The following is a 25021-nucleotide window of genomic DNA, read 5'->3' as shown; positions in this document are numbered from 1 at the left end:
TTTTGGTATACTTGATCTGTACTGTATTCTGCTGTTTTTCTCATTGCTTTTTAAATGTTTGCTTGTTTTACATGAGCTGTCAACTAAGATATAGTTCCTACTAGGAATACTAGGACTTTTCAAAACTGCCTGATTTTATGACCATTCTCACATTGTTCTAAACTATGATTTGCTTATGGTCTATGGAATTACACTAACATTGGCTGGGTTTGCACAACAGTAAATCAGATTGGCAACCCATAATATTTGGGTATATGCAATATTGTAAGTCAAATTACTGCTTTAGTATGATGTCTGAAAAAGTCTTTCAGAGACAATTGACAATTCCCAAGTTTGGGGTAAAAAGCCTTATCTGTCTAAGCTGAAGTTACCTCTCCTAGACATTTCTATTGCAGACATTTTGGGGAGAGTATGAAGTCCTGCTTATTAAAAAGTGAGTGATGTAGTAGTTACTTCCATATGAGACTAGGAGACAGAGATTTAAGTTCATACTCAGCTAGGGAGACTCATTCTGTGCCTTTGCTACCATACATGCTTGTCATGAGAATAATGTAGATTGATGGAGTTTTATACTATGGGCTATATTTGATAGTTTTCAAAGAGCATTAAACAAATGCAAAGATGGGTGTATTGCTCATGACTAAATTTAATACCCACCTACAGGAACAGTCTAACCCCTAAATACATACTATATTGAGAAAGAAAAATAGAAGAAATACTAGTTGAATATCATTATTCTTTTTAAAAAGGCTGTTTGATGAGTTGCTATGATGTGAACCTGTTTCCCAAGAAAGAAAAGAAATTTCTCAAAATTCTGGGAGCTTGGAGTCATCGAGTTCAGCAGATTTAACATAGAGTTACAGTGGGGCAAAAAAGTATTTAGTCAGCCACCAATTGTGCATGTTCTCCCACTTAAAAAGATGAGAGAGGCCTGTAATTTTCATCATAGGTATACCTCAACTATGAGAGACAAAATGGGGGGGAAAATCCAGAAAATCACATTGTCTGATTTTTAAAGAATTTATTTGCAAATCATGGTGGAAAATAAGTATTTGGTCACCTACAAACAAGCAAGATGTCTGGCTCTCACAGACCTGTAACTACTTCTTTAAGAGGCTCCTCTGTCCTCCACTCGTTACCTGTAGTAATGGCACCTGTTTGACCTTGTTATCAGTATAAAAGACACCTGTCCACAGCCTCAAACAGTCACACTCCAAATTCTACTATGGCCAAGACCAAAGAGCTGTTGAAGGACACCAGAAACAAAATTGTAGACCTGCACCAGGCTGGGAAGACTGAATCTGCAATAGACAAGCAGCTTGGTGTGAAGAAATCAACTGTGGGAGCAATAATTAGAAAATGGAAGACATACAAGACCACTGATAATCTCCCTCGATCTGGGGCTCCACGCAAGATCTCACCCTGTGGGGTCAAAATGATCACAGGAATGGTGAGCAAAAATCCCAGAACCACACGGGGGGACCTAGTGAATGACCTGCAGAGAGCTGGGACCAAAGTAACAAAGGCTACCATCAGTAACACACTATGCCGCCAGGGACTCAAATCCTGCAGTGCCAGACGTGTCCCCCTGCTTAAGCCAGTACATGTCCGGGCCCATCTGAAGTTTGCTAGAGAGCATTTGGATGATCCAGAAGAGGATTGGGAGAATGTCATATGGTCAGATGAAACCAAAGTAGAACATTTTGGTCTAAACTCGTTGTGTTTGGAGGAGAGAGAATGCTGAGTTGCATCCAAAGAACACCATACCTACTGTGAAGCATGGGGGTGGAAACATCATGCTTTGGGGCTGTTTTTCTGCAAAGGGACCAGGACGACTGATCCGTGTAAAGGAAAGAATGAATGGGGCCATGTATCGTGAGATTTTGAGTGAACACCTCCTTCCATCAGCAAGGGCACTGAAGATGAAACGTGGCTGGGTCTTTCAGCATGACAATGATCCCAAACACACCGCCCAGGCAACGAAGGAGTGGCTTCGTAAGAACCATTTCAAGGTCCTGGAGTGGCCTAGCCAGTCTCCAGATCTCAACCCCATGGAAAACCTTTGGAGGGAGTTGAAAGTCCATGTTGCCCAGCAACAGCCCCAAAACATCACTGCTCTAGAGGAGATCTGCATGGAGGAATGGGCCAAAATACCAGCAATAGTGTGTGAAAACCTTGTGAAGACTTACAGAAAACGTTTGACCTCTGTCATTGCCAACAAAGGATATATAACAAAGTATTGAGATGAACTTTTGATATTGACCAAATACTTATTTTCCACCATGATTTGCAAATAAATTCTTTAAAAATCAGACAATGTGATTTTCTGGATTTTTTTCCCCATTTTGTCTCTCATAGTTGAGGTATACCTATGATGAAAATTACAGGCCTCTCTCATCTTTTTAAGTGGGAGAACTTGCACAATTGGTGGCTGACTAAATACTTTTTTGCCCCACTGTAAATATATAGTTTTTAACTGTTGTTAGCTGCCCAGAATCATTAATTTGAGATGGGAAGCCATATAAATTGAAATAACTTTCAAAATGTTGAAGAGCTATGGGTCATAACAGTGAAGGAGGTGAACTAAGTGGGAGGTTCATTTCAGATCCACATCTATGTTGATTCTGCTTGTTCCTTACGGCATTTGCTAGTATTGAACATAGGATCCTCCTGGACTGTATTTTTGAGCTGTGGATTGGAGGCACTTTTCTGTGGTGCTTCCAGTACTACCTGTAGGGAAAATCTTAAGAGGGTAAAATGGGGTGACTTTTTATGGACTGTGGCAGTCATGCTTTGGGGTACCACAGGGCACTATTTTGTCCCCAGTCCTATTTAACATTTTAATTTATTTATTACTACAACTTCTATGCTGCTCCATTTCCAGTGACTCTGAACAACTTAAAGTATTAATAACAAAATATTGAAAGCAAAATTAAATTAACAATTATAAACAATCAGCCTGATGCACCACCATTTGGGGAAGCATCATCCCATTCATCCCAAAATGTCTTTCTGAAGAATCATGTTTTTATAGCTGTCTGAAAACTTGGTAAGGAGGGGGTGGTCTGGATATTTGAGTGGGGGGGGGGGAGAATAAGCTGTTCCAAAGGAGGGAGGAGCATTACTGAGGCTACTGGGGGAAGTTATCAGGAGTTTTGAGGTTGAGTATAATGAATATGCTGATGACACTCAGCTCTGTTCTCCTTAGCATCTGAACTGGGAGACTGGCCTTGTTCAGAACTGGAGCCTGTACCAACAGTGGGGTGGAGAAGGGCCAATGGACAGAGACCAAGAAGACTTGGTTGGCACCAGAATGGGAAAGCTTGTCTTTTCTCAACAGAATCACCTTACCTTAAAACAGATATAAATAGTTTAGGGAGGCTGCTGGGTCATGGCTGTCATTGGAGGTTGCATTGACTTGCTTGACCAGCTGGCCAGGTTTCCAACCTCACACTTAGATTCTGGGAATGCACTCTGTCGGGTTTCCCCTGTGCTTGGTCTGGAGCCACAGCTGGTACAGAATGCAACAATCAGATTGCTTGGCTGGGTACGTGATCACCCCTGCTGGAGCAACTGCTCTGGGTGCCAACTGCCTACCAAATCAAGTTCGAGGTGTTGCTTATGACACATTATGCCCTGACTTGATCTTACACATCTTTCTAATAAGTTTGTTCTTGCCTTCCTCTCTGGGATTAATCCCCTCTTTATTTCTCCAGTATTTTGCTCATCTTGGAGCAAAACACTTGGAAACACCAGATTCATGACCTCCCGGTCCCAAAACACTCTCTATTCCCTTCCTTTCTTTGCTATAAACTGTAAATTTGTTAAATATACAGATGACATTACCTTTGTCTTAATATATAACATTAACCTGGATTGTTCATTTTCACTTTATATTATCATAATGAGTTCTTCTAAATATTCTTTGGGCTCACAAAATGAGACTATCTGCTTTTCTCAAATTGTTGTATTTTATCCTCTACTTTTGGTACCACCTGCCATCTCTTACAATCCTACTATTCTTACAATCAATTCACTCTAGAAGTTATACTTGGCAAATATTCCTGAACTGCAATTCCCAGCATCCTTTATTATTCACCATCCTGGTGAGGCTGAGACTGCTGGGAGTTGTGGCTGGTTCAACAACATCCACATTGACACATATTATTTGAGTCTGATGAAGTGATGTGTAGGTCAAAATATAATATAGGCAATGGTAGAATAATTTTAGAAATAACAAGGCAACTTTCTCCAACTTGCAAATTCCTAGATGTGTTGGGATCAGAACTCCCAGAATTTCCATTTTTAGAAAAGAGAATGTGTTGACTGTCAATGAAGCAACAGCAACAGAAAACTTCTGTCTCTGTGCATGGTGAAATTAAAATATCTGGGGACAAAAGTAGTCATTCTGCCCAACAGTTGCTAATTTATGTAGGTGACTGTCCCCACAATTGGGACAACAAAGGAAGATCTTGAGATGCTTCCAGCCAAACCTTTCCTTCTAATACAGGGCTGTATTACGTCTTTTTCAGCAGCCGTAGGCTAAGTCAGGCCATTGCAGCCTCCTGGCCCCTCCTGCCGCCTTCCTAATCCGCCTGTCTCACTTCCTTTGAGAGCTTTCCAGCACGCACTGAGCTTTCCCTTGGCGAGGCCCTCCTGACAACGGAGCAGACAATTGCCATAGAGACCGGGAACAGCTCAACCCAAGCCAACACAACAGTCAAACTAGGATCCCAGGTTGGCAAGAAAAAGCAAGCAAGCAAGCAACATTTACAGGTAGGAATTAAACATTGCTGAAAAAAAAACAGCAGAATCTGGTTTGAGGGGCAGAGGGTGGATTATACAGTAGACAGGAGGGACTGAAAGCTTTTTTTTCAATGTCTGTTCACTGGAATGGACAGAAACGGAATGAACGAAAGTTTTGTGGCATCTTACATTTACTCTTCAAGCTGTTTCAAGACTTTCTCACTTTAATAAACTAAAAGGACTGACTAATTGGAAACTAAAGGAAGTGTACATACAGATAATATCTTGAATACGATCAGAAGAGTTTTCCCAACACGACCCACAAAGCTAGAGCGCAGAGCTAGACATAAACCCTTCCTTCTCTCTTTGATATAAACATATCCACTTGCTCACCATTTATACTCAAGAATTAGAAGGCACCATTCAGCCACCAAGTCCAATCTGAACCTCAATTATAGATTGCCTCGTGTGATATATTTGAGTTGCAAGTTGTTTATCCCTGATCTGAGATAAAATGGAGAGTATTATAATAATATATATACTAGGTTCATCATTTGGCATTGCAAACACATCACCAGAGCAGCTCACAATGGATTCAAGGAAGCATTGACCAAACTGAAAAGAGGACATTTTGTTGGAGTACCTGCTTTGATTGTTTTTGAACCAAAATTCGGGCTTAATCAATTAGTGATTGTAATTATGTCAGATGGGAGCTTTTGAGGGCTGAACAAGAGGGAAGAAATCAGGGAACCTGACCATCCTTTTTCCTTCATCCTGTAGATCCTTTTTCTCCCATAACAAGAACTGCGGCATGGAGGGAGCAGGCACTGGAACGATTGCCAAACTCAGAGCAAAGTGCTTGGAAAGAGGAGCTTCTGGAATTAAGGGACTAGCCAGGTACAAGCTGTGTGAGGTTATCCAAGTTTTCTGAAAATCATTTCATCCAGATTATTCAAGTGGTCCCAGATTATTCTGTCCCCACCCCACCCCATCTGCCCACCCCTTTTCTTCCTTGTCTGAGGTTTTCTTTTTAATGCTTCTGCTTCATTCGTTCTGCTTCTTATTCACCTTCTGAAGAGGCAAGGAACTGCAGATAACTCCAATACATCCAGTTCCCCAATGGGAAATAGTATTCTGGCTTCTAAATTCAGGATTACTTTATTAATCATAAAGTAACTAACTTTTGTTGTTTGCATGAAATACATAAGTCATTCAGGGAAGTGAATTCTATAAGCAAAAGTATAGGCTGAACTTTCCCATGAATTTCTCCTTCTCTCTCTCACACACAGACACTCACTCACTCACACACTCACTCACACACTCACTCACACACCTATGCTTCATTTCATTCCTTGCAGATTTTTCCGCATCATGGATGATAATGGCAGCAAAACTTTGGATCTGGAGGAATTTGTGAAGGGTCTCCAGGATGCTGGGGTCCCTTTGGAAAGAGGTGAAGCGGAGGAGATTTTCATCCTCTGTGATAAAAATAAGAGTGGTACTCTGGACTTCACTGAGTTCCTGCAGGCCCTGCGGGTGAGTAGAACAGCTATCCACCAGGACATCTGAATTAGCTGGCTGAGCTGCCACAGAAGGTCTGAGGACATGTGAGGAAGACAGGTGGCCATGAGAAGCCACAGCTTCTCCTATTATTTGTTCTCCTCCTGGCCCTCCCTCAGCAACTGGCATTCAGGGTGGATTGCCCTGTAAGAACATAGGAAAAGCCCTGTTAAATGGGACCAAGGACCCAACTAATGTAGCATCCAGATTTTAACTGACTGTCAACCACACCAATGGGGAATTCAGAATCACGAAGATCAGAACTAATTCAGTGTTCTTAATCTGTGATATATCCCTCCCATATGTGAAGGTTCTCTTTTCAACTAACAGCTGCCAATGTACTAGTCTCATTCTTTTAACAGAGATGGGGAATCTCTGGCCTAATCCTGCCCACCAGACCAGACCCAGGGCCTTGTTTGAAGCCCATATCCCTCCCCTACTTTCTATTTCCTCTTCAGAAATGTGAATTGCGAGGTGCTTCTTTGGTCTGAATCAACATTTCCCTTTGTCTAGAAGGCCCGTGGTAGTTCAGACTATGTTGCATCCAATTTTTCAGTATGTTTCCTGCACTACCAGGGAAAAGCCACGAAGCAAGGTACAATGGCAAAGGCCTTCTCTGGCCACTAAAAGTCTGGAGATTCTATTTAACTATTGTCGCTGATGACCACTGAGAAATATGTCCACCATGAATCTGACTAAAAAATAAGGGAATTCCAAAGGGCTTAACTCCTCACTGCTTCTCTCTTTAGCCTCCCATGTCCAACACCAGGAAAGACATAATTGCAAAGGCATTCCAGAAACTGGACAGGACTGGTGATGGGTTGGTGACGGTGGAGGATCTTCGTGGGGTTTACAACAGCCAGTCCCACCCCAAGTTCAAGAGTGGAGAGTGGACAGAAGATCAGGTTTTCAGTGCCTTTCTGGAGAGCTTTGATTCCCCTGATGACAAGGATGGGAAGGTGAACGGCCAGAATGATCTCTTGGTGTGGCATTCTGAGAGTTGTAGTTCCAGCCTATTTGAAGACACCCATTTAGGAAAGGCTGTTCCAAGATATACAATAAAACCTTGAAGGAATTAACCATTGGGATGGATGGGATGTGTGTTACTTCCAAATGTCCATTAAATCTAAATTTAAAATTTGTGTCAATTCATATTGTTTGCAAATGACGTGAGTTGATGCAAATGACATAAATTGGACCATTTCAGTACATATGTCGGTATGCAAATGATGTAAATTGATAGAAGTATTTTAAATTTAAGTGAATTGTTTGAACAAGTTTGGATAAAATGGACGTAGTCCATTATTTGGGGGAGAAAGCCAGATCAAATATTGCTCATTGCATCTGAAGTCCATAAATGGAGGTCTGTTAAACCAAGATTTTACTATATTTGCAAATCATAAATCATCACTGTGCAGGACCTTTTAAGACTCTAGGGTAACAGAGAACAGAATGTTTCTGAACAGAATGTTTGTGAACAGGACCTTTGTGAATATTGTTTTTCTTCTCACTGCATCCTTTGCCATGTCATTCCCCCCCCCCTCTATTAATGTGAATGGCGTAATACTACTACTATTATTGGCAATCCCAAATATTGAATTCTTAGGGTTATGTTTTAACTAACAGTTTTACTGTCTTGAAATAAAAATATTGCTTTGCATAAGCATTTCAGATACTGAACCATAGCCCTTCCCCTAAGAGGTTCTGCCATTATGCACAAACATTAAAATCTACCCCATATTTCTCTGTAGATCACATCTGAGGAATTCCTGAACTACTACAGTGGAGTAAGTGCCTCTATTGACAGTGATGACTATTTTGTCGACATGATGAAAGCGGCATGGAAGCTGTAGAGGAATCAGGTGTCTGCATTCCCTCCTGAAGCATAGTCAACTTTGCATAAAACGTTCTGTACTAAACTGGAATTTCCTGGGACATTCTAGTGCAAAGTAGGTTTATGACTTTGGCTAACAAGAATCCAGCTTTTACATGCAGCAGACAGATGATTAAAAGAAAGAGGTCCCTCTAAATTGCCTTCTATTAAGATGCTGTAATAGAAAGTTAACTATAGCAGAGGGGAATCTGGCTCTCCTCTGACTTCTATCCTTCTTTTTTTCTGAGTTTTCTACTTAAGGGCTTTTTAGAAATCACTAAACTATGACTTCCAACTAATGCTGGTCAAAGACCATAATAATGGAGTTCAAGATCCCTCTTGGCCACAATGGCTGGGATTTGCTGGGAGTTTGTCAGCTCTCTGGAGAGACACAAGTTCCCAGTCCCTGAAGACTTATTCTCTACACAGAACATTAGCATTTTCTAATTTAGCTGCTATGGGTTTGTCTATTGGTGCAGGACTCTACAATTTAATTCTTGTTATGCATACTGTAGACCAGAATAATGGGTTAAACTTTTATATACTTTCCTGGAAATGGTTAGACTTGTTCCTGAATAAAAGATTAATCAATTCCAACTTGGTTGCTTGTTATATCCAGAAGGGCATAAAAGTGGTATATGGTAAGGGTGGAGAATTGACATTAGCATCAGCTTAGGAAGTACACCAAGTGGTCAGGAATGATTGGGAATTATAGTCCCACAAATTCAGAATCAAAGGTATCCATCCCAGACTTGAAGCAGTTGAAAAACATCTGGCCTTATAAAGATTTCTAAAAGACACCTTCTGACTTCTCTCACCATTGATTACACTGCCATCCCAGGATCATCTCCCCCGCTCAATAAAGCAGCACAGCAGAACTTGTATCTTCCAAATATACCTCTGCTTTAAACCTTTAACATTTTACAACTGACTACAGAGAGAGTTCTTTAATTAAGTTTAATTAGCAATCATCATGGAAAAGTCAACATCTCCAAGTCAACTCTTGGTGACTTAATGGATACATCTATATAGTTTTTTTGGCAACAATTTGAAAGTACAGTAGTTTGCCATTTCCCCTGCTAGTTTTTTTTGTTTAATTTCCATTTTCCAGTTTAGCCAAAACCCTGGTCTTCTCTGAAAGTCCCCTATCAAATACAGAACCAGGCCAAACCCTGTTTAGCTTCCCATCCAGCCAAGACTGGCTAGGTGCTACCACATGCTAACATAATTGGGAAAAAGACTCACCTAACTGTATGGCAGTAATGGTGTGGAGATTTCTCCTATGACTAGCAAAACTGGTAACAGTTAAATGAAGTTAGACTATGGAACAGTGTCAAACTTGAATCCTTTACAGTGGCGGCAGAATTTGGTCAACCTGGGAGGTAAATTGTATGTTTTTTGATAAAGCAGAGTCAAGCTAACTTTACTTCCTGGTGCTTTCCCACCAGACTGATTTCTCTGAAATGAGTGATTCACATTTTATCTTTGTGAATGTATCTGGCATGTTAATGCTTAATTCCAAGGATAACATGCACAGGTTCAAAACTCAAAAAGCTGATCTTGGTCAAGGGATGAAAACAAGGAACCTTCGGTTGGGCTTTTAGCCCCAGGGCACCCCAAGCTGACACAGGGCTGTGGATGAGCAACAGGAGGTAAAAATTGGATTCATACATATTATGCCATACTTCAACTATAGTTTATTGAATCATCCATCACTGGATTGGTTTGTGTGCTAAGTCAAACCCAAACAAATCTCATTATAGCTTAGCATGATCTATAACAGATTTTAGCCTGGATCCAACAATGAGTTTCATTTAACAAAAAAAAAAAAAAAATACTCAAGTAGTCCAGTAAAGAATACTGTTTACATACGTCATATTAAACCAAGGTTTGGTTAATTATAATTCACTGGCTTAACACATTTAGCTTAAAATTACATTACAGCTTAGCATGGTAAGTGAAGCCAACTAACTTGAAATGAAACCAGTTCTGGAATCTTTTCGGTGGACATTTCGCCAATAGATGAGCTCCAAGTCCCAAATAGCCCAGTATTTTCTTCCACTGTAGCCCACCTGATGCCTATGCCAACAAGGCTTGAATACTTTAACCCCTCCCTCAAAAGTTAAGTTAAAAAATTAACTTTTTAAAAATCCACGAACATTAAACTGAATGCGCTTCTCAATATTAGAAAGCCTCCTTTAAAAATTTAGTAAGAGTACCTCAGTAACTAAGTCTGGCTTCTTGACTGAAATAATACAACCAGATCTGATCCCAGCATATTTCTAAATCCAGCTTCCTGTTTGCAAAAGTGAATAGCTGGATGTTCCAAGGGAGAAACTCCAGGATGCAGAAGTGGCTTGAGCAGAGCAGATTGGACTCAGTGGCCTCCATAGCCCCTTCAACTTTGTTCTTAAATGACCCCTTATTGTTTTAAATAATCTTAATTGCTGTTGTTCTGTCAATAACCATACCAGGTCACACCAAGGCAAAAACAGCAACTGTTCCCCGAAAGGGCTCATGAGAGACTTCCAAGAAACCCCGACCATAGCTAGTAATGAATTATCTGTGATGGAATGTCACTTTGATTCAGAGAGGGGGAAGCAAATGCCAAGCCATTAAAGAAATCTGAATCCTGGTGAGTTAGAAAGTGTGAGAAAGAAACCAGTAACTCTCACTTGATTGTGTTAGGTATAAGTTGCAGTAAAGTGCCTTTGACAGGCTTTCAAGATTCTGTTACAATACCCAAAATGCATTAAAGTACATTTCAAGATTCCTAGCAACTCCTGTTTCCTGACCTTGCCTATCTCAAAGGGCTGACATCAATCTTGAAAGCCTGCCAAGCTTCAACTTATATCTAGCACAAGTGGGGTTGTTCTGAATTTCACATTTTCAACTTTCTCAGACTCAAATGTCTTTTCTGTAACAACTTGGTATTCTCTTTCCCTTCCATGAATCAAGCCGACATTCAATCACACCATCTCATCATCTCTGAATTTTGTGTTAGCTCTTTTTAGAGGCACTTTCGTTAATGGCCATAAGATGGCAGAGAGTTCCTCGGTTAGAGCCTTCCCACACAATCACCTATTTCCACAAGAAATGAAACTATGATGCTCCTCTCCTGTTCTCCTTATATCATAGAATTACACAAAGCAGAACTTTTGTTACAAGTTTTTAATGTAATTTCCAAATACATCTGATATGACAATTGTACAGAAATCTTCCAAAACACATGGGTGTTGTCTGTTTTTTTTTGTTTTGTCTTGTTTTACTTATCACTAATTGGCTAACGGCTTGAAGAAGAAAAGAAATTTATAAAGTCTGTGTCTGGCCCAGCCAACTCTCCATCTCAGGAAAGCGCCCAAAACGCGTTTCCAGTTACTGTGCAAGGAACAGAGCCTGTGGCTGGTCTAGAATGAAACGTAGAATCTCCTTCTCCTTGCCACAGGCGAGTCATTCAAATCCAAACCACTGTGTCCATAAATAGCTGCCAGATTATTTTTTTTTAAATGAACTCTGTGGGTAACTGTTTAAACATTCCATTGAATATTAACATCTCTAGAGAAACCAGCCAAGCTCTTACCCTAGACAAGTTTGGGTACCTCCTTCAAATGTCATACACACAAACACACACATCCCTCTTTCACACAATCACATGCATACCAATGGAGGATCCTCTTAGCTCCAGATGTTCCACAAAAGCGAACAAAATAACACCCTATTCCCATCCCACTCATCACATACCTGTTATGCCAAAGTAACTTTTTAAAAACCAGATGTGCATCCACTGTTCTAATTAACTGTCTTAAAAAGGGGGTGTCTCATTAGCACAAGTGGGAAATTATTCTCCCTAAAAGCAGCACAACTGCCTGAGGGTTACAATCGTATCAGTCTTCAGTGTTATTCAGTAGGTGGTTTCTATGTACATATCTGGTGCATTTCTCCTGATATGAGAACTGAAATATAAGGGGAGAGGGAGAAAGGTTACGCAAAAAAATCTGGAGAGGGCTGCACACATGCACAGCTATCCGCTGTCTCCCCCAGTCAGGGAGAGTGAGAAGAAAAGAACCTTTTGTTAGCCTGAACCTCTTCCAAAGGTGGCAAAGAGAGGAGAAATGACCCAAGGACAGACTCCTGAGGCCTGATGAGAATTTTCATCCATTACACAAAGGAGGCAATTAGGGTAGAAAACCTGCCTATGTTCCCCAGTTGTTTCTGTGACTCAGGATTTCGTATTACAATGTCCTCCTTGTCTCCTACAGGACAGTTTGAAAAACAGGTCTCCACCCTCTTCTTAGTTTCAGGGCTCCCTTTGACAAGATGAAAAGAGGCTGCCTTTGCGCTTCTCAACCACCTCAGGCAGAATCAGACTGTGCCTTTTCCCAACTGTGTCGCATTATCTTCATTGCAAATGGCTCAACTGAGTAATGTTCCTGTCAAGACCAAGAGGGGGAAAAAAAAAAAAGGCCACAAATGCTTCTACAGAGCTAGTGAAAGCCTCCTGTTCCGATGGATGTACCACTCCACAGAGTCATCAACAGGAAGTCACCAAAGCATTCTGAATCTTTATGGCCTTTGCCCAAAGATGCTGCTGCCCAATGTATTTGTCATAATCCAGCTAAAGCCAGAAACAGCTCTTTTTAAGCCAAACTTATTAGAAGAGGTTTCCCAATTCAGTAGAGCACTCTGGACACATCTCAATCAAGCAAACCCACAGAGCCAGAGGCAGCCAACGTTGATACTTATATAGCTTGTATTTAGGCACAAACTGAAGTTGCTTGCTGACCAAGAGAAAGCGCTCAAAGCAGTACCTATTTTTCAGTAGTTGGCCAAGATTTGGAAGAGCAGCCCTCCTGTTCTCAGGACAATGAGGCAGCTGTTTCCTAATCAGCTGTTAAGCACCTTGGCAAGGCAAGAAGGAAATAAAAGGTTATTTGAAAGAGGATTAAAAACAACCTGGTATATGAACACCTGCTATATATGTACACGTGTGTGCCTGTGTAGGTATGTCTATATACACAGTGGCTTCACTCTCCTTTAAATAGTAACAGAAAGAGAACAGTACAAAAACAGAAGGGGCCCACTTGGTCAACACACAAGAGTATCTTATTAAAATCTAAAAAAAAGTTATCGCCACATTTGAAGTCCCAAAACGACAACAATAATGATAACCAGAGAAAGTAAGGAGTTGTTAGCAAAAACAAGAATAATAAAAAAAACACCCCCTTTCCCACTCCAGAGCTTAAAGTCTTTCCCCCCACCCCAAACTCAGCGAAAGTCTTATTTTCAACAGCCAAAGTGTTGTTTTTAACTTCCAGGCGAAACAGAAAAGTAGACCCCCAAAGAGGTGCCCCTCAGACAAGTAACACAGTTGTCTGCAAAGTTTCCAAAAGGGCAAACGTTTTTTTAAAAGAAAAGGTCTTCCAGCTGAAATCCGGCTTTTCTTCAGAAATGGTGGGAGAGGCAGAAACCAGGGTGGGTGGGTAGGGATTTTAGGAAAGAAGACGGCAAGAAGAGACTGTGCTGGAAGGGTCCATGGCAGAGGCCAATAAGCTACTGGAGTTGGGGACGGAGGAAGAGTGTGTGTGGCAAGACAAGGAGGTCCCATGGGCAAGCTATGGCAAGTTTCAATGTGCCTTCCCCCCCACAATGAATCACAAGTTTGGGGGGGAGAGAAATGGTACTGTTTTCTCCCTGCTCATCAATATGATGAGCAATTAAATGTCCCAAAATCACATTCAGCCAGTTTTGTCCAAAGTCTGCTGTGTTTTGTTTTGTTTTTGTTTAATATGGAATCAACTGATCCAGCCCCCCTGAAAAAAATCCAACACACACACACAGAGAAAAAAAAAAAAAACCCAGAACAGGGATGCAGAGTTCTTAAATCTCAGAGCCTCTGTTGCTGTCCAGAGCAAGAGATGGCCTGGGGCAGGAGCCTCACAAAGGGCCCTGTGAAAGGGGGTTTCTGGCAGCAGCTCTTGCAAGTGGTCTGGATCGTGGCTGCTATGTGCTGCTGGTTGTTTGCCCATCCACTTCGTCGGTGGGACCTGCAACAGGAAACAAGGAGGACCATGTTCAGAGCAGGATAGTAGAAGCACTGCTTGACCACAGTGGGAATCAATTTCCTCCATGAGTCCGGGCAAAGTTTTTATTTCCATTTTACTAATTCATTCTTGATTAAACAATGTACAGTCCACTTTTTCATTATCAAATAAATCCAAATCAACAAAACACAATATATGACAGTTTTTTAAAAAAGCCCATGCTAATTTAAGCAAGTCAGAATTGATTAACTAGTCAGGTATACTGATCTGCAAGGAGTTCAAGGAAAAACTCCAAACCATTAACTTTCCAAACTGCTGTTTCCCTGCCCAATACATATACTAATAGGACATTTTACTCCTAGATCTATTGGGAACATATCAGTAGAAATACTGCACAAGGCTGCAATATATTTAAACCAACATCTAAGGTTGTTTTTAAATTCCTTTACATTTTGTTCTTAAATGTAAAGAAATAAATTTAAATAACCTCTAAATAGTGTTTCTCAACCTTAGTAACTTTAAGATGGGTGGACTTCCACTCCCAGAATTCCCCAGCCAGCATGCTGACTGAGGAATTCTGGCAGTTGAAGTCCACCCGTCTTAAAGTTGCCAAGGTTGAGAAACACTGCTCTAAATAAACCCCATCCTTGCAATAACTAAGCCCAATAATGTGGAATTGGAATACAAAATAACTTCTTCCCATGATTAGCTTTGTTTCCATTCCTACTTCTTGGGTCAAAGTCTAGTCTGCAGGTTCCTCAGGGCAGAGACCTACTATAGTGATAACGTCCTGCAAATTTTTATTCATGGTTGAGACATGCTTTGTACACTTCACCAGGGAAATACCAGAATGATCCCAAGATGGGAGATATCCCCATCAATCATTCTGAACAGAACGTCCCAGGAAACTGCTCACCACTTCCAGGTGATCCTGAAGGGGCAAGAACATCATCATCACTGTCTTCCTCATTAGACTGTGTCACTTCGGGCACTGGTGCTGCACTTTTGGCTTCTTGTTCTTGCTCCACACGACTCCGCAAGGCCAGGATCCGATGGTGCAAAGCGGCATACAGCTGTCCTGTGTCTTTAGAACTTGCCTAAAGTTCAGAAAGAATCAATAAAGCTCGCTCATCAAAAGGGTGGCAAACTGACAAGTCAGTTGTCCAAGTACATTGAGCCAAAAAATGATCTGACTGTTAAGGAACTCAGTACTGATTATCTATGAATCTGAAAGGCTTTCACAGTGAGATTGGCCAAATCAATGCAGAAGCTGGAAGAGGAAGCATGGAAGCAGCTACTAACAATGACAGAGGGGAATGGAATCTCCATACAGTATTCAAAGCACTACCTCATGATGGCCATTCTTGGAAAACGAGATGGGGACTCTTCATATATGATGCACAGAATTAGGTCACAATCTGTTTCTATCAACCCAGAGTACAGAACACAAAATAACGTATTTAAGTGACAAAGTGGCAGATCCTTGTTGCATGTCAGAAAACTTTCTAACAAGTAAGAGCAGTTCAACATGGAACCAATTATCTAAGGAGTTATGGGCTTCCCTTCAGGTAGAGGCTGACAGCTATATGCTGGAAATGCTGTAATTTGGATTCTGCACTGAGCAGAGGGCTGGGATCGATTGATCTATCTATCTATTTATCATATATGGCAGCCCATCTCACAAAACGTGACTCTGGGTGGTGTACTTGAAAGCCTTCCAACTGGAATCCTATGAGAAAACTCTTGCAGGTTATTCTTTATTTTTATTCTTATTTGTTTATATTGAAGGGATGAAGTTAGACAAATGTATAAAAATGGGGTTGAAAGTCTATGGCATATTAACCAAAACTGCTAGGCAGAGCCTCCATTTTCAAAGAAAGTCTAGTTCTAAATGCCAGCTGCTGAATGGAGACAGCAATGCTCTTCTTCTTGCCCTGCTTATAGAGTTTTGGGAAACATTTGGTTGGCTAACCTTTGAAACAAATGTCATGGACAGACCCAGTACCTGGGTTTACACAATATGGTTTATTGCAATCTGTTTTAACTAACCATTGAACAAGCATAGTGGCCTGGTTCACAGTGTGTGACCTGTAGCTAATAAGCCACAACATCTGGGCTTACTTTTTCTGCTGTTTTACACTGGAGCTCCTGATGTGCATGTAGACACCTCCCTTGGTGCCCGTTGTGTTCTTTGCCTACTGAATTTTGTGCATTAAAAAAAGCTTGCTTTTTTTGTTAAATGAAAAGCTGGCATGCTGCAAAGCTTAGGATTATCCTCAAGCATAATCTTTTAAGAATGGCTCTTGACCTCACACAGGTCCCCGCAAGCTTTCTAAGAAAATCAACAGAGCCAGTTTGATATAGTGGTTAAGCTTCTGGGCTAGAAACTGGGAGGCTCTGAGTTCTAGCCCTCCCTTAGGCATGAAAAATGGCTGGGTGACTTTGGCCAATCCCTCTTTTTCAGCTCAACCCACCTCTCAGAGTGGCTGTTGTGGGGAAAAATAGGAGGCGGGACCATTAGGTATGTTTGCCGCCTAGAGCTGACCAAAAATAAAGGTGGGATTAAAATCTAATCAATGAATAAAATAAATAGAACGATGAATGGTCGCAGATCAGTGATTAGTTTAAAAACATACCCATCTGCCAAGAAAAAAGGCTAAAAGAAACAGGGATGTCAGGGACTGCTATGCAGAAGGATGTGCCTGACAGCATTCTGGTAAGTGAGTACTTATGAAAGATCATGTCCTCTGGTGGCAACTATTATGCAGCACTGCCCACAACGTGCTCTTAAATATGTCCACTGACTCCAAAAATTTGGGGATCCATGGCCTTACCAATATAAGAAACACTTTGACTCCTTGGTCTTCGGTGTCCATGGCTGTGATCCGGATGCTTTTCTCACTGGCTTTATCAATCTGCATCTGAGCCCACAGTTTGGTGTTCAGGATTAATCGCAGGCTGCCTTGTGTTCTCATTACTAATTGAAAGTGCCAGGGGGTGAAGGAGACATGGTCAGCTATTTTATTTGGAATGTCTGTATTAAAAAACAATAACTACTGTGTTCATATAAACATTCCCCAAAATCCAGATCCACAAATACAGATACCTCAGTTCTTATAGCAGGGAGATGTACTCCCACAACCCCAGGGAAGCAAGGAAGTTTGGAAGATTGTCCTAGACGTAGTACTAAACTTGATGGGTTCCCTCTTCTTAGCTTCAATTAAGTAAAGCTTCATCCCTCATAAAGGAGGATTGTGTACATTCCAAAGCAGATGATGCTGTGTCTCCACCAAGGTGGACCCCATGAGATCACAAGTACTTCACTCTCCTGATCCTCTGGGGTAGCCAAAAGTCACACTTAACATTCTGTGGAGGGCTGCAGTTGGTTGAATAATAATGCAGAATGGGTGGGTGATGGCAGTAGGGTGAGAATTACCCATTTTTCAAAAGTTCTGGTGGAGTGGTCCTTTTAAGTGCACTATATTTATCTTAGGGCTTATACTATATAGCTTTCTTGGAATGGCAGGAAATTATCCTGGTGCTGTTCAGCAATCACAGCCAGAGGATAAATCAGTTTCACATGTTCTTACATACAGGGGGGCAAAAAAGTATTTAGTCAGCCACCAATTGTGCAAGTTCTCCCACTTAAAAAGATGAGAGAGGCCTGTAATTTTCATCATAGGTATACCTCAACTATGAGAGACAAAATGGGGGAAAAAATCCAGAAAATCACATTGTCTGATTTTTAAAGAATTTATTTGCAAATCATGGTGGAAAATAGGTATTTGGTCAATATCAAAAGTTCATCTCAGTACTTTGTTAGATATCCTTTGTTGGCAATGACAGAGGTCAAACGTTTTCTGTAAGCCTTCACAAGGTTTTCACACACTGTTGCTGGTATTTTGGCCCATTCCTCCATGCAGGAGTGATGTTTTGGGGCTGTCGCTGGGCAACATGGACTTTCAACTCCCTCCAAAGGTTTTCCATGGGGTTCAGATCTGGAGACTGGCTAGGCCACTCCAGGACCTTGAAATGGTTCTTACGAAGCCACTCCTTCGTTGCCCGGGCAGTGTGTTTGGGATCATTGTCACGCTGAAAGACCCAGCCACATTTCATCTTCAATGCCCTTGCTGATGGAAGGAGGCGTTCACTCAAAATCTCACGATACATGGCCCCATTTATTCTTTCCTTTACACGGATCAGTTGTCCTGGTCCCTTTGCAGAAAAACAGCCCCAAAGCATGATGTTTCCACCCCCATGCTTCACAGTAGGTATGGTGTTCTTTGGATGCAACTCAGCATTCTCTCTCCTCCAAACACGATGAGTTGAGTTTAGACCAAAACGTTCTACTTTGGTTTCATCTGACCATATGACATTCTCCCAATCCTCTTCTGGATCATCCAAATGCTCTCTAGCAAACTTCAGACAGGCCCAGACATGTACTGGCTTAAGCAGGGGGACACATCTGGCACTGCAGGATTTGAGTCCCTGGCGGCGTAGTGTGTTACTGATGGTAGCCTTTGTTACTTTGGTCCCAGCTCTCTGCAGGTCATTCACTAGGTCCCCCCATGTGGTTCTGGGATTTTTGCTCACCGTTCTTGTGATCATTTTGACCCCACGGGGTGAGATCTTGCATGGAGCCCCAGATTGAGGGAGATTATCAGTGGTCTTATATGTCTTCCATTTTCTAATTATTGCTCCCACTGTTGATTTCTTCACACCAAGCTGCTTGCCTATTGCAGATTCAGTCTTCCCAGCCTGGTGCAGGTCTACAATTTTGTTTCTGGTGTCCTTCAACAGCTCTTTGGTCTTGGCCATAGTAGAGTTTGGAGTGTGACTGTTTGAGGTTGTGGACAGGTGTCTTTTATACTGATAACAAGGTCAAACAGGTGCCATTACTACAGGTAACAAGTGGAGGACAGAGGAGCCTCTTAAAGAAGTAGTTACAGGTCTGTGAGAGCCAGACATCTTGCTTGTTTGTAGGCGACCAAATACTTATTTTCCACCATGATTTGCAAATAAATTCTTTAAAAATCAGACAATGTGATTTTCTGGATTTTTCCCCCCATTTTGTCTCTCATAGTTGAGGTATACCTATGATGAAAATTACAGGCCTCTCTCATCTTTTTAAGTGGGAGAACTTGCACAATTGGTGGCTGACTAAATACTTTTTTGCCCCACTGTAACTTATGTTGTGGACAGCTGATTCTCCCTTGCCCCTTTTACAATACTGGCATTCTAAAAATGCTTGACAATTATAATGTCAAATACAATGTCTACCAACAAGCCTTAATTACAAGGGCACATGATGCTACAGGCTACTCCTGCAGCTACCAATTTTCTTATTTATTTATTTATTTAATCTATTCATTCAATTTGTATGCTACAGGCTACTCCTGCAGCTACCAATTTTCTTACTTACTTATTTATTTATTTATTTATTTATTTATTTATTTATTTAATCTATTCATTCAATTTGTATGCTGCCCATCTCCCCCAACAGGTGACCCTGGGCAGCTTCTGATATGCCTGAGTGGCATGGAAATGGATCCAGGACTATATTGGATCCAACTGTAATCTAGGTTCCTGCAGTGAATGGGTGGTTGGTTGGGCTTCTGGAGACTTTCCCTCTTACCCAGGCGTGACTGCAATGTCCCATCATCTGTAGACGCCATGTCATTCAGCCTCAGAAGCCCTCGGCCTCTTTCCACCCAGGACTGGGAGCTCTTATCAAAGACAAACAACTTGCATTGAATCTGTAACAGAAACATTTGCTGGAGAACTTTAATGAAGGCAGCAAACGAGATCACAAACCACAAAACCTCCAATGCATTTGAAAAATGGGTTTTCATGCTCTCTCCAAACACAGAAGTATTATTTCTCCATAATCAGAAATATGGAAACTGTTTTCACAATCCTTCCCATTTATGCATCAGACAAAGTAGCTTTTAAGGCAAAATGCAGGAGATAAATCAAAGTAATACTAACTGTAAAAAGGATGGGACTTCTACATTCCAAGGCAGTTTACTACTAAATACTAGATACACTAACAAAAGGAAATGTTTTGGAAGCAACAGGCAAGTCACAGAACAGGATTCTGAATTATGTAAGCCTTTGGTCTGATCCAGCGAGATTAATTCTTGATATTGTTTAGATGGGTCTGTCAACCCTCCGTGGACATGATGTCTAAATGGAACCTCTGTATGGTTAGCTTACACACTCTGCTAAGTCATAATTTGCTTACCCATGATTTATGGATAAACCAGAAATAAGCAACACACATTACAGCTTAGAGTGAGGTGTGAACTTCAGACATAAACAAGAGGAGGAACACAACTTCACACCCCACTTAGAAACTCCCCAGGAACCCCTGGCTAATCACAACTGCAAACCAAATGCTGGATAGGTAGTCCTTGGTCTGATTCAACACAAATGTACTGGGATCAGTCTCCTGAGCCTTCCCAAAGCATCTAACTGACCCCTGTTGCAAGCAGGATGATGCAATAAAGCCTAAACGTTTTGCCATCACACCTCCCTTTAGTGTAGTCTTCATGTACACACCTCCTCTAAAAATCCAAACATCAACATGAACACAAATGAACAATGAAAACAATACAATAAAACTTTGGGAGAACTGGACTTATTGTAACAATGTACAACTAATAGGTTCTTCACACCTCCCCTGGACTCTGTCTGCACCTCCCCAAGGGAGGTACACCTCACAATTTGGGAAACCCTGCGATAAAGGGACCATGGCTGTGAGGCTGCAAAATGATTCTTAAGTTCTCTGAGTTCTCTTAAGTTAAGAGGCAACTCTTAAGTAGCAGACAGGTGACGGACAGCAGAAAAGAAAGGTTATTTGTGTTATATCCTGGCAAAGCATAGAGCAGGAAGGTTCCTGTTCCCAAACAAAAAGGACAGGCTAGAACGTGTAAGGGACGAACCCGGTGAAGGGGGAACCAACACTGCACAGATAGCTCTGCTACGTAAACATGTAGCAGATGTACCAACATCAAGAGTGGAAAAAGAATGACCTTTTTTATGTTGGCCCAAGAGGCAAGAGGAAAAGACTCAGCATTTAAATCATGGGGCTGTACTCTGTACCAGACTGAATTTTTACACAGAGAAGAAGGTTTGAAAGAAAAAAACCTAACAATATTAAGTCCCTGAAGTTTCTGCCAGGGTTGTTTCTGGAAAAATAGATTTAAGGTTGTGCCTGTCCTGAAGACTGGCAGAACATGCTGAAGAGAAGATGCTCCAGGCTTGTCCTTACAAACCTCGTGCGTGTGTACACGGGTTTTCTCCACCACACCCACCCACCCTCCTGGCACGTGATACAATGTGACATCCTGGAAGTTGCACAAGCTGAGCGCTGACTTCTGCAGCTTCTGCTCACCTGCAGCACATTACTCTCGGCTTCCTCTCCTGTGATGACTTCCACCTTCTCCAGGAGACACTTCCTGGCTGTTGCCTTCGTGTAGGCTGCAGCAGATTCAGCGAGTGATTCGGAAATATTATTGGCTGGAAAGAAATGGAAGAAGCTTATGGTCTGGGAAGCCTTGACCTCCAAACTCACTTGTGCATTTCCACATACTGCAAGTTTTTGTTTTAGAGGGTGAAAATAAACATACAGTGTGATCCATCCCAAGGGAGAAAAACAAAAACACGAAGTAGCTTTTTTCCATCAAATCAAGGGAGGTGACTAAAATTGTTATGACTATAGAAATAAATATACATTGTGTCTAAAATGAATTAAATGCAGCAAAAAGAACGGCAAAAGCTACAATTAACCCACTTAGTCAACCCACCTCAACCCTCTGCCCCCCAGCAACAGAAATAGAGAAATAAAACTGCTATATGAGCACCAAAACTAATGAATAGTCTAATGCTGGGATGGTAAACATCTATGATGTATTCTAGGAATCCTACAATCTCATGCATTCCTGATGTGTTGGACTTCAACTTATGTTAAAAAATAACTTGTGTTTTTAATTATAAATTTGGACATTGTAAGCTGCCCAGAGTCTTCTGGACTGGACGGCCATAATACATTTAATAAAATAATAATAAAGCAATTTATATCATTTCCAACAACAAAATGAAGACCGTGCTAGGTGCAAGTTACTCATGTTTTGAATCTTGGCCACTGCCAAAACTTCCTCCTAGGACAGGGGTGGGCAACCTTCTGACGGCAAGGACATTCAGGATGGACTTTAAAGACCTGACTTTTCTCCCAGGTCCTGGGCTACAGTGGTTGTGGCCCATATGTCTATTTGTGTATTAGTGTTGCTGGCCAGATTCACCATCTTGTTCCCTGTTATTTTCTATTCTGTTTTTATTCTATCATGTTTATGTTGTGAGCTGCCCAGAGTTGATCTGGAGTTAAGTGGTACTTGAGTACAGAAGAGCAAAAATCTTCATTTTTAGAGGCTTCAAAGTAGGTGGGACTGCATCACATGAGAGTGGAACTAGCTTGGGGAGTTTTGGGAATTTCCTTTGACTTTTTTTTTTTAAACTGTGATAGGCTTATTTAAACAGTTTTCATGGGCTTCCCACTCCAAAATGATGCTACTTTGTTATAGGTTCTTCAATCACTTAAGTCACAGGGGCTTCTGAAGGCTGCAGTAATGGAACTTAAGGGCCATAAGGGATTATGAGACAGAAGCTGCTCTAGCTGAGAGAGGCAGAGAGGTTGTTTGTTTGTTTTACCTTTTTCTGGAGTGGCTTCCTGTGATGAAGATTCAGAGCCAGAGTCACCAGCAGTATTTTCCTTGTTACTGTCTGTGCTGACCTCACTTGATTTGGGTGGACTCTGCAGAAGAGGAAAAGAACAGGACATAAAACCATTACCAACATTTCAGGCTTAAGGCGGTGTCTTAGGTTAATTATTTGTCTGCAACATACAAGCAGTCCTCGATTAACAACGGTTAATTGGGACCACAATTTCCATTGCCAAGCAATGCGGTCATAAGGTACAACATCACGTGATCACATTGCTTAGTGACAGCAATCCTGGCAGTCCCCATTGCCATTGTTAAGTGAGGATCTCAAGTCATTAAGCAAGGACCTCCTCACAACTTCCTGCCAGCTTCCCACAATCAGTCAGTGGGGAAGCCACCAGAAAGCTGTAAGTGCCAGGTGGCTCGCAAGCAGGCCAGCAGGCAAGTAAACGGCTGCTGCCAGATGGGAGAGGGCACGGGGATGGCTGGCATGGTGCGGTGTGAAAGTGCCAGGGCTGGGGGTGGCTGCTGCCAGGTGGGGGAGACTTACCAGAGCTACTTGTGACCTTCCCTGCTGGCTTCTCCATTGACTTGCTTGTAGGAAGCCGGCAGGGAAGGTTGCAAATGGTGATCATGTGACCACGGGACACTGCAGCCATCATAAATGCAGGCCAGTAGCCAACTGCCCGGATCACGATCATGTGACTGTGGGGAAGCTGGGACAGCCAGAACTTTGAGGACCAGTCGCAAGTACCACACGTTCAGCGCTGTCATAACTTTGAGCTGTTGCTGATCAAGTGGTTGTATGTTGGTCTGGATGCATTTAGCAAATTAACCAATAAATCATCAATATTTATTTTGATGTAGCTCAGGTTTAGCTGATAGCCAACTGAAAGTTGATTTTGGTGGGCTCGGAAATGATGTGGAATTATTTCTGAAGCCGGAACATCTGCCACCTAAACTCCTGGCACAAAGATGAAGCAAGGCTAACAGTGAGGAACAGTTGTTTATTGATTTATAGGATGGTCTTTGCTTCAATATTTATCCTACTATCCTCCCCCAAACATCTGTCCAAGAGGTGAGTGAACATCCACAGGTTGCTACTAGCATGTGTGCGCCTAGAGGTGAGAGTGCTAATTCCACTCTACCATTAGATTGCAGTCTGCCCCCAAGCCTATTCACAGAGAAAATATCTTAAGAAAGCAGTATCTGATGGCTGGTGTGGGTCTTCCGGGCTGTGTGGCCGTGGTCTTGAAGTTTTGTTTCCTAACGTTTTGCCAGCACCTGTGACCGGCATCTTCAGAGTGCAGGAGCACAGACAGGAGCAGTTCTCTCTGTGTCCAGGGTGATGTAACCCTTTTGTGTGTATTTATAGAGATCTGAGGGGGGGGGAAGGAAGGGGGGGGAGAGTGGGGGTGTGGGTGGCGTTGGGTTACTGAGTGGCTGCTTGTTTTGGTGTCAGCATCTAATCACCCTCAGCAGCCCCTCGTTAACAATTCAATAGAAGAAAAAAACCCTGCCTAATCCCCAGGAAGATACACACAGATGCTGACACCAAAACAAGCCGCCACTCAGTAACCCAACCCCACCCACATCCCCAATCTCCCCCTTCCTCCCCCTCAGATCTCTATAAATACCCACAAAAAGGGTCACATCACCCTGGGCACAGAGAGAACTGCTCCTGTCTGTGCTCCTGCACTCTGAAGATTCCGGTAACAGGTGCTGGCGAAACGTTAGGAAACAAAACTTCAAGACCACGGCCACACAGCCCGGAAGACCCACACCAGCCATCGTATGCCGGCCGTGAAAGCCTTCGACAATACAAAGCAGTATCTCATCGTGGGATCTTTGCAATCAGATACCAGAAAGCAGCTACCGCTAGAACTGTTATCACAAAGAATCAGCAGTTATGGTAAAAAGAAAAAAAAAAAGATTGGCTCAAATCTCTACTCCATTGGAAAATGATCTTGGGCCCATCACCCTCATTCTGAAGGTAATATATGTGTTTGGAAAAGATAATGGGCAGGAGAATTATATATGTCTCTGTAACTCCCTAGCATCACTGCAAGTTTACAAAAATA

General features: G+C 41.9%; 2 protein-coding genes across 2 annotated transcripts in view; one reads left to right on the top strand and one right to left on the bottom strand.

Moving 5' to 3' along the window:
* The first annotated feature begins 4597 nt into the window (after window positions 1-4597).
* On the top strand, window positions 4598-8776 carry CAPS (calcyphosine). The gene is made up of 5 exons (XM_007431699.3): window positions 4598-4776; window positions 5527-5643; window positions 6105-6282; window positions 7056-7265; window positions 8058-8776. The coding sequence occupies exons 2-5, from the start codon at window positions 5558-5560 to the stop codon at window positions 8157-8159; spliced, it is 576 nt and encodes a 191-aa protein (XP_007431761.1). The 5' UTR covers window positions 4598-4776; window positions 5527-5557; the 3' UTR covers window positions 8160-8776.
* Window positions 8777-11335: 2559 nt separating this feature from the next.
* Window positions 11336-25021, bottom strand: part of RANBP3 (RAN binding protein 3) — a 38142-nt gene continuing 24456 nt past the window's right edge. The window contains 6 exon segments of the mRNA XM_088149565.1: window positions 11336-14223; window positions 15137-15317; window positions 17055-17197; window positions 19856-19976; window positions 21617-21741; window positions 22930-23032. Of these exon segments, the coding sequence (XP_088005691.1) occupies window positions 14180-14223; window positions 15137-15317; window positions 17055-17197; window positions 19856-19976; window positions 21617-21741; window positions 22930-23032 (717 nt within the window). The 3' untranslated portion in view covers window positions 11336-14179.

This window comes from Python bivittatus, unplaced genomic scaffold (assembly GCF_059951505.1).
Source record: "Python bivittatus isolate LINGU-HERP-01145 unplaced genomic scaffold, Pbiv_v1 ctg000580_np1212, whole genome shotgun sequence".
Taxonomy (NCBI): domain Eukaryota; kingdom Metazoa; phylum Chordata; class Lepidosauria; order Squamata; family Pythonidae; genus Python; species Python bivittatus.
Note: the sequence above shows the minus strand (reverse complement) of the source record. Positions and strands in the feature narration are given on the sequence as shown.